Source organism: Lates calcarifer, linkage group LG19 (genome assembly GCF_001640805.2).
Source record: "Lates calcarifer isolate ASB-BC8 linkage group LG19, TLL_Latcal_v3, whole genome shotgun sequence".
NCBI classification, from domain to species: Eukaryota; Metazoa; Chordata; class Actinopteri; family Centropomidae; genus Lates; species Lates calcarifer.
The window spans coordinates 21,703,653-21,714,283 of NC_066851.1; the positions used below are offsets into that span (position 1 = coordinate 21,703,653).

The 10,631-nt window shown below is 41.1% G+C and overlaps 1 protein-coding gene across 1 annotated transcript; it reads right to left on the bottom strand.

Moving 5' to 3' along the window:
• Window positions 1-5,801: 5,801 nt before the first annotated feature.
• On the bottom strand, window positions 5,802-9,100 carry foxi2 (forkhead box I2). Its single transcript, XM_018685507.2, is given in 3 exon segments — window positions 5,802-7,540; window positions 8,417-8,948; window positions 8,950-9,100. Coding segments are annotated over 3 exon segments (1,200 nt in total). The 5' UTR covers window positions 9,025-9,100; the 3' UTR covers window positions 5,802-6,947.
• Window positions 9,101-10,631: the final 1,531 nt, after the last annotated feature.

Sequence of the window (10,631 nt, forward strand, 5' to 3'; positions counted from 1 at the left end):
AGGCTTCGGTCTAATTCACCCAGGACAGGTTCCCTGGGGACTGGCACCCTGCTTTGCTGAAAATATTTGAGTATCCTCCTGCTCTGTTGTTCCAAAACACATCTGAAACAAACCCCAAACATACTCACAGGCTATGTTACCTCTGCACAGTGATGGGTAAACGACGCTGTTTACTTGTTGATACAGTCTGAGAAATGGGATACGGAGAATATGGAGAGGTAATATTCTTATCTCCACTAATACATTACAGTATACAGCACACACAGTATGGCTGTGCAGTTAATGACATTTAAGTTTAAGCTGGCACATTCAGCTGATGCTCTTACCCAGAGCAGATTACACTGAGTGATAAAGCAGAATAAGCTCACAGGGCCATGCTGGTGGTTTGTGCTTTTCACTCCATTAATCACAAAGGACTTTTTGCTGATTTTCAAACACATCCTGAACTTATTTCCACTGCTATTTCCTCCATCCAGGCAGCCGTTAGTGTGTAGGGGTGAGCTGACGCAGAGTATGAAAGCTGAGTTTTAATGCATACCCACACCTGATTGTGACTCACTGAGATGTTTGCCACTGATGCTGCAACATGCTGCTCTAATTAATGATCATGGAGCGACCATGTGATCAACCAATAACTGTCATCTCCTGAGCTGACTCAGACACATTCTGATGTATCTTGGCTCAGGATTCATTCAGTTACAAGATGAGTAAACTGTTGTCTAACTTGTTAAACGAAATGTGTCTGATGTGTGATATCATCTTTCTTTGCCTCCAGAAGGTCAGTGGTTTCTCATTTAGTTTAATCTGATTTTCTGCTCAGACTGATACTTTTTACATTACATTAATACAAAGTCATTTTAGGTTAGGTTAGGTTTTAGTTAATGATGCCTAGAAAAATGTACTCAACTTGTTACAGCCATTCCTTTGAGGAAAAAGTCTGTGTCTAGTGTGCATCAATGTGAGCCTGCATTGCTGAGTGTGGCCACTAGCTCAACACGTCAGCTGTGTTCCTGGGGGCTTGGGTTACATGCAAATAAAAAAGGACAAGTCACTAACTAACAGTGAAGTGGAAGGAAAATAAATTCATTCTCGATGTCAGTGATCAGAGCCTGAAGCTTAGCATCAGCACAACAAAGGACACAAAGTTCCTCCTGAAGAACCAAACTAGTAACTTTAGCTGCAGGGAGTGGCATCGCTTTATGATTCTTTACATATAAAGTTTTTCATGACCAGAAACCTGTCTACTTTACTGGGCTACTTCACACACTGAGAATACCTCATAGGCCTTTTGACATGTTGTTGACTGAGATTAAAAAGTAAATATGGTGTATGATGGATTTAAATTGTTGCCCTCAGACTGTAACTGCAGCTGCCTCCTACAGATCCTTATGTTCAGTTTTGTGCCATCTTTGCTGTTTTTATTTTATTTTTACTTGTTAAGAAAGAAACCAAAGTTGCTCCTGCTCTTCAGTTCTGTTCTCACAACAATAAGAAGTGTGAGTTAAACCAGCCGCCAAAAGTTTCAGCACAGCTGTACAGCTCTTTATCGAGTCATCACACAGTTTAACAGTAGAGACACAATACTTCCCCACTGGTGGACAAACTGGAATAAAGCCATTGTAACAAAGTGTTACCAGGATTTTTCTCAATGGGATGTGGAGTCTGTCAGTTCAATGTTTAAGCTCTGGGAGGAAGAACAACAGAAGGGGTTAATGTAATCCATTTCATTGGTGGGGGCCTCTAATAACTGGTCTCTCCCTGCGTCTCCATTGGCCCGCGGAGTTTCCATTGTGCTGGCCGGTGCAGGTGTGGGACATGCTTTGTTGATCATAATCCCCCAGGCAAGGGGAGAGGCTTTGAGTGTGTTTGACGTACCCCACCGGCAGACCCTTTGCTCCTCGGCCGCCGAGCAGCCACCGTCTCCTGCGGCCGCTCATGGGATCCGACAGGCGGAAAAATAATGAACAACACCTCAACCCGGAGCTGACCTGGCTCCAATTCACCAGCTCCACACGAGGGGTAAACGAACCACTTAATTGAGCCTTCCAGGATCAAATCATACTCAGGACCCCCCCAAGCCACCCCACCATCAAGCCTCCCCACTCCCCCAACTTCAACCTCCTTCCCGGACACTTCCCATCAAGATGTTTTCCTACACACACCCCCACTCTCATTCTTCCACTTTACTGTTTTCTCATGGTTTAACAGAACATTAAGTCTTTATAAACTGTCAGACATTTTGCATACATTTCCTTTATGATTCATATATTGATATTTTAAACCCACTTTTCTCTTCTGTTTTAAAGTTATTGTGGAAAATAATGGAAGGCTGTATTGGCTGGAAGTTTAAAAACAATTTGTAAAATGTAAAAACATTACTAGACACATTTACTCAAGTATTGATCTTAAGTACTAATCTGAGGTATTTCATTTACATTTTATACTACTTTATATGTCTTTACTACAATTCACTGGGATATATTGTACTTCTATTCCCCTGCACTTGTTCTACAGCTGTAGAATATAAAACATATGAAGACCTTACAAAATGTGATTAGTTGTTATAGATTAAACTAATGACAAAACATTTAAAATTAGCTCTGCTTGATGAAAGACAAACATTAAAATGATACTTCCAGTAATCCTGTGGTGTAGTATATCATAGTATTACATTCAGAGGCCAAAGTACTTTTTTCTTTTGATAATTTAATTACATTTGACCAAAAATACTATTTCATTTTACACATTTCCAAGTCTATTTTTTTAGAATATTTAAGTAAAAGATCTAAATGGTGCATTCAACACTGTGTTAGATAAAAATTGAAATTTAAATTAACCCATGTTGTCACATAAAGAAAACTTTTTTAAGAACAGAAAAGTTCAGTCAGGATTCAGTGACCCAGATTTTTGTTGTCTTGGAGTAGTTTATGTGAAAACGTGAATAAACAGACTGACCACATAGGTACTGAGTGTGTTATTTATACTTTAAAGCCATGAAGCTTTGAGGTTTCAGTGGGGTGAACTTTAACAGCTACCTCTCGCACCATGTGGAGCCACTTTGAAAAGTTTTGAAATTTTGAGTAAAATCTGGTGTGTCCTTGTGGATTATTTGAGGACACGGGCAACCCATTTCCTGAAATAAGCCACCCACCTGACCCAATAATACTCTGCTGTCCTTATTTAACATCACAGTTAGAGATCCTTGATGAAGTTGATCCCCCAGCCCTTCACGTGAAACATGCTGGTAAGACCGAACAGTTGCTTTCTGTGCTCCGTCTAAGATGTTTCTCATTAGTGAGGCGTCACCTCTTCCACTGTTCATTATCAGAGGAACAATTTGGGTTGGGGGGTCCTATGGGGTTGTTTCAGGACATGAACCTACAGTATACAGTCACCCCTTGAAATAGCACCCACGGTCCCGTGTTCAACCTGCTTCCCAGCCGGACCAACAATGCCGCTTTTCAAATGTCACCCAATAGAGCTGCGCGGGTGCCAAATTAGAACGGGGTGTCCGATGTTCCAGGCGCAAAAGAAAGTGATCAAACAGAGCCTGGGTCAGTGGATCCCCACTAATAGAGAAGTTCACACTTGGCAACGGGGGTCCTCATTCACCGGGCAGTACTGGTGCCGTCTGCCAGAGTGGAAAAGTTTTGGACCTGCCTATGCAATGCATACAACTGAGTTTGACCTCTACAGTCAGATCTGGGTGATCACAGTGTTGTTTCAGAGTCATTATGGCATCAGACAACAGCCCTGCACTGATGAAGTCTATAAGTGTGATAAAATAAGTGTTAAATGATCCATATTGTGAGCAACAGAGTCTGGTGATTCTCCAAATTAGATCACAGCAGTATTTGGTGTTTATGAAAAGCTAAATTCATAGGCTGTAATTAGTAGGTCACAGCATGATTAATTAAACAAGTGCCACACGAGTACATGACATTAGCTTAAGGACGTTTTTTTACCCTTTAACTATATTTAGATAAAAGTGATACAAAGCTCATTTTTACCCAGTATTGAGTTTGCAGTTATTCCCATAATTATTCACCTTTTGAAAAATTCACTGAGGGCCAAATCCAAGATGATGAGAAAGTACTATCATATCAATTTCACAGCATAACTCTTAAGTACCTTGAACACATGCCTGGTGTGAATCATAAACAGTGAAAACTAAATAAATGGTCAAATCATTGTCCCTAATCTGCACAATGGGTGGCAAATATTTGCAGAGGGAATTTCTTGATGCGTCGTTTCTTAACAGGAACAAAGCAAGATGGCCTCCTCTTAATTTGGGGCAAACACTGGCAGAGAATGGAGACAAAAGAGATGCTTAAACCCAGTCGCTCTAAGGGGGATATCTTCAGAGAGTCCCTAATTGATACATGTGGATTGGCGTGAAGGACTGAGCACAATAGCTCTATTGTTTCACTGTTTCTGAATCAAGACGTCTGTCAACTGTGGTGTCTTTGCAGGGAGCTTGGCTCACCTCCAAACTTGAACTTTCTCTCTTGATTTTTTCTGAAGAGTCTCCCGTCAGATATCCCGTCCACGGCGCTGGAGGACGTGTGGTAGGAACTGAGATGTACTGTGAGAGCAGGCAGTTTTCATTCATTTCATAAACTCACATTTAAGAATATGACATATACTGTAAGGAGAGAATTTCTTGTCTTAAAGCAATGCTGTGACTGAGAGCTATAAAAAAATGAATCAGGTAAATTACATCTGCCTGAAATGCTGCAGTACAGTCAACAGAACAAATACCAAAGCTTAAGACATTGATCCTAACTGCAAGAAAAACAAGAATTTCCTTGAAAGAAAAGTTCCCTTTAAATTCATATAGATACTCATTCATTATTCTGTTCTTTCTCCTCCATATATGTTGAATTGTTTGTAGAAAAACGTCACCTTTGCACATTAAGCATCCACCTGTGTACTAACAGACTTCTTGACTTTCATTCATTCATTCAAATGTGTTATTGGAAGTGTACCAACTGAACACTGTCCTCATTTTGACTGATCATTTGTAAGAAATTACATACTGTACTTCCCTCTGGAAAACTTCCTAGGAAATGTCTAAGCTTTAAAATAAAGCATTAATGTGAGTACTTGTTTTGCAGCATCTTTTTAAACAGGCTTAGATTCATAAGAGGGTATTAGTCACGACAGATGAGGAGGTTTTGGGAGTCGACCGGTGAGGTTGGGCAGTTCCCACTTCCCAACAACAGAAAACAAAATGAAACAAACTGTCAATGACTATTCACATGTTTTTCAGCAACAAGCGCGTCTTCTGAGAGCGATGTTATTCCTCAACACTAACATCTGGTCTAACAGGAAGATAAGCCGTCTTAATAGAATAAAAGAGACAGGTAGATTAATCATGTTTTAGTTGGAAGTGAACTTGATCTTGAATCACTGAAGTGAAAAAGTAAATTTGGCACCATGCACTGAGCAACACAGATATGTTCTGAGAAAGAGAGTAGAACGTCTGTCTTCTGTGCTCCGATACAAAAACGTTAAAACCACATCAACTGAAGGTTACGTGAAAAATAATTTCTGAACAAGACGTTTCTGGGTCAATGAATTAAAAAAAAACGAAAATGTCCACAGTGAAGAAAGCCTGTAGAAACACGGCTAGATAATGTGGGGATGTTTTTGTTGTTTTTATATAATTGGTAAGAGGCTGCATTGAGATGAAATGGAGTAGAAGTAATTAATTATGGGATTAAAGTCAATTTGCATTCAAACTGCATTCGAACTGAATACACTGATGCCCTATTTGAAAATGATGCATGACAATACAATAGAGACCACATGATATTTATTTATAATCACAGTTGAAACTGCCTGTAAGCTGTATGCACTGTATAAAGATAAAAAAGACAATAAGAGATACAAAAGCCATTCAGTGATTGTCACATTGAATCCTGAGAGAGACCATGACACAGCATATAGTTTTAATATATATTTATGACGTCTGGGTTTTAGTGATACTGTTTTCGGCACATTTTGTAAGCTAATATCATTCACTTCTGCTTTAATCAAACTATGTTCAGATAACAGTAGAAAAAAATGCCTATTAGCATAAATAGCATAAATAAAAGTCACAAACTATCTTTATAATTTACAAAAATACACATTTATAAAGTATTTACACGAGCCTTAGTGCTGTGGTTTCAGTCAACATGGAGGATATAAGAATAAGGCGAGTCCTGTTTCGGATCATATTTGTCTTAAATCAATTATTGCTGCATTTGGAAACTGTCTGAATATACAGGTAAACCCTGTGTAGCAGGGCACTTTCATCTCATATGATTGTTGTTTTGAGGTAATGGCGGTCTCACAAAGGCAACTTTGGCAGATTTGTGTTGATTATGAATAAGCAGTTTCAACATGTGTGATCAACTGTAAGAATTTAGCTGCTCCAAAGAAATATGGGCTAGATTTGGCAAAATATCAAACGTACATTTTAATCTCAAACACGACAGAGTAGATATGACAATAAGATTTGGGAATGTTTCTGTTGAAACTGCCAAAAATGTAAAATAGATGTTTAAAATATTAGAAAAAAAACCATAAGTTTTCAGTGTTTGTCTTACTTTGCAAATACATTTTTAGTACTAAAAGCAAAGTAGGAGCTTTTATATAGGAATAAAAAAGAAGAGCAAAGATAAGTGCTGATTTTTTTGTTTGACTTTGTGGCTGGTGTTTCCACAGTTTGAGTGCTTGTCAAGTTAAATCAAGCGTCTCTAAAATACTTTATGTTCTCTGATCTCTCCTGTGAACAGATCAGTGAAGGGAGTGTTATGTTCATGATGTAGAGAAGCCGCTACCGAGCCTGCTCTCTGGCCTCTCCGCTGAAATGCAGGTATGTACACACGCGTGTTTTTCAGGAGGATTCACAAAGCAACGAGTCCCTAAAAGAGTGTGATGCTGTGCTGAAGCGGCTCCTATAGCTCAGTCCCTTCCCTGGGATAAATCAGGCTGTTGACACTGAAGCTGTTGTAGAAGTGACTGTTGAACTGTCCACTCTGCCCGCTGCCAAACGTGTTGTAGTACACTCCACGGTTGAAATGCAAACCCTCATTGTGCTCTGACACCCCTGCATCCTGTCCACCGTGGCTGGGGTGGTATGGGCTCAGGGCCGTAATGTTCCTATTTGACAGTTCGTTCACCAGTCCCAGGGACCCCTGCCGGGTGGGGGCCCCCGAACTGAGCGTTGACATGCTGCTGTAAAAGTTATTAAAACAAGGAGTGGACGAGGCCAGTCCAGGTGGTGATGATGACGACGAGCTCTTGTGGTTTTCGTTCATCGCCTCCATCTCTGGAGAGGACGGCCCCAGGAGCTGAGGACTGTCTGAGGGCTTCAGTGAGGCCGCCACCGCTGGCCTGCTGTCCTCCACTTTTGTGGCCCCTGCTGCTGCTGCCGCCGCCGCCGTTCCTGTGCTGCTCGGATCTGACCGCCTTTTCCTTTTTCTGCGGAAATTTCCGTTGTCAAACATCTTTTCACAGTTTGGGTCCAACGTCCAGTAGTTTCCTTTTCCTGTGGTTGAAGATGAGACACAGTTGCAAATTAATTGTTTCAGTTCTGGTTGAATGTGGCAGATGGCTATTTCAGAGCCTATTATATGTAAATTATATGATTTAAATAAAGTTTATTCAATTTATTTTTGATTATTTTGACCTATTTTCAGCCTTTTCATGTCAAGATATGACTCTGCAAACAAATGTGTTGGGAACACAGTTTCTACCAGTCATCTACCAGTATTTTATTTATCTCATATTTCTGTTTCTGGGAAGCTCTTTGTGAGTATTTTCTGGATGTCTGCACTCTGAATAATAAATAACACCTTTCTTGAGTTAACTGTCATTCAAGTCTCGACTAAAGAAGCGGATAGAATTAAAAACAACATTCCAGTCATGTTTAAGTACAATGTACGTACCATTTAAAAATAAACGCTGCAAAATTCAAGGTATCTTTCTGGAAAATTAAAATGTATATTTACTATTTAATAGTGAGAATTTAAATCCCTTATTTTATTGTGTTGTTTTAAATTGCTTTAGAATGATTTAATTTCTGTAAATCTGTGGGAACTTCTCTGTATTAATCCACTATTTTTTAAGAACAGCAGCTGCAGTATTTACCTGTGTTAAATTTTAACCACTTGCTGATTTTAAAAGAAATCATCACACAGCATTAATTAGTGTTAGCTCAGGATTTTTAGATATTTTCATTTGCTCTATAAAAACTGTGTTTACATTTAGTTTCTCGTGCTGTTAAGTTTTTCTTTTGAAGCAACAAGTCAGTTTAATTCATGCTCACCTCTGATTTAACCTCACTAACACTTCAGGTGACTGAACTGTACTTGAATGCTACTTATTATTTATAATAACATTTTTCCTGGTGCGTTCACGGTACCTGGATCGTCCTCGTCCCTCGGCACTTTCTTGAAGCAGTCGTTCAGAGACAGGTTGTGCCGAATCGAGTTCTGCCAGCCGGCTTTGCTCTTCTTATAAAACGGGAAATTGTCGGCGACGTACTGGTAGATCTGGCTCAGGGTCAGCTTCTTCTCGTGCGCGTTCTGGATGGCCATGGCTATGAGCGCGGAGTAGGAGTAAGGCGGACGGACCAGCTTCAGCAGCTCCTCCTGACTGGCGATGGACAGCCAGCCCAGGTCGGGCCCGCCGAATCCAGGTGAGTTTGTTATGAACTGCCGCTGCGAGCCATAGGACGGCGGGATGAACGACGCCGGGTTGTTGCCGTGCAGGTAAGACGCGGAGGAGTTGACGCCCGGTCCGTTGAGCCACAGGTACGGGTTTGGAGACGATGCGTAATCCCCGAGGCCGTAGCCGGCGGGTCTCTGTGCGCCCTGGAGGCTCTGCTGATGGTACATGCTGCTGAAGTTGTCGCAGTAGACAGCGGCCATGTCCGGGGCCTCCTGGGCGCCTTTTAGGTGGGAGAGAGCCGACGGTAGGGGAGGTGTGGTGCTGGTGCTGGTGATGGGACTGAGGGTCGATGGAGTTCATCACTCCCCGCGGGAAATCCCAAAGGAAATGCTGAAGCGGTTCAGGTGGCCTCTCCCGGTGGTGCGCAGGTAGCAGCAACAAGTGTCAGGGAGGATGGAAGAGTTTGGGGAGTTTTAATAGTATAAACCCATGACAGTGGCCACATCCAGACACCGGATAATTCCCAGCAGCCAATAGACTCACACTGAGTAACAGGGGGTGTGGTCATGTTCTACCTCTTTCAGCAGAGAGTGGGTCAGTGGCTCCCAAATGTTTCCCCTGTCAAAACCTCCCGGAGAGACACAACAGACTCCTGCTGGGTTCACATTTTCTCAGAGGGACTGAAGCTCTGATCATTTACCCTCAGTCAACAAACAACACACCTGACTCAGGCTGCAAGGTTAGCTTTTAAAGTATGAGCTTTCTGTCCTTCTCTGACTTCGGTCTTGAATTCTAAACCTCAGTTTTAATATCAGTGGGTCCCTGGGCTCCTGTGAATCCTGGTCTTCAGCCCTGTATTTAAAACTAAAATTCTATGAGACACTGAACCCACAAAACTGTCAAATCCTAATAGACCATAAAACAATTAACTAACATTAGTGCCTGATTAATATTTGATGTGATCCATCCATGCTACAACATGAAACCTAATGGAAATTAAAGCGACCACAGATTATTCCAGCTCATTTTTCCTGGTTACACTGAGCACTGCCCACTAATGTTAATGTATATTTAATATTTCACGATCACTGACATTTCATAACTACGGACAGATTACATATTTTTAAACACAAATACACTTGACTATAGCTTGTTTTAAACTCATCACTACTACAGTACCCACATTACTGTAGCACAGAGAGTTTGATTTGAGTACTTCTATCCCTGATACTAATCCTAACCCTTTAAGCCAATTCTTAAGCCCTTGAACAGGCCTAAGACCAGGCAAAATGTATTCACCTTCCGAAAGATATCATCACTCTTTCAGGTCTAAGTCTCACTTTGGTTCTCACAAATACCAAAGTACTCTACAAGAGAACCCTCACCTTGACCCTAAAACCAATTCTTAAAGCAACATTATGTAACAGTTTTACATTAAAATAACAGCTTGAGAATCACTGTGATGGTACACTAGCTGCTCACAGGGAGAATAGTGTCTCTGTCATTTCCTCTCCGTCCTGCGAATGCCTGTTCTTGTGCTATGTAACTTTGGCGAGCAGGTATCTTAAACTTCTAGAATCAGGCCAAGCAAGTTCAAGAATAGTGCAGATCAGTTAAAAAGATGTAGAAGTGATTAAAAACCAGCGCTCATTTCCAATATCCGGCAAGGAAACTTTGAAAATATCAAGAATTTTGGTGTGTTGGTTACAACTGTTCAACCATGCTTCAATTCAGTGAAAACTACTTAACCGTTCGGACTCGAAGCCCAACAGAATTAATACCCACTCCTGGCTGCAGAGGGCGCTGTTGTTCAGCACAATATATATGGTGCTTTAAAATAAAAAGTTATCCCTGTGAGCACCTGAACCAGTGCATGGTCCCCAGATGGAAGGTGAGTCCCCACAACGTTACAACACACTCACACACACAAGCTCAGAGTGTGTTTGTGTATAAAACATCCAACATAC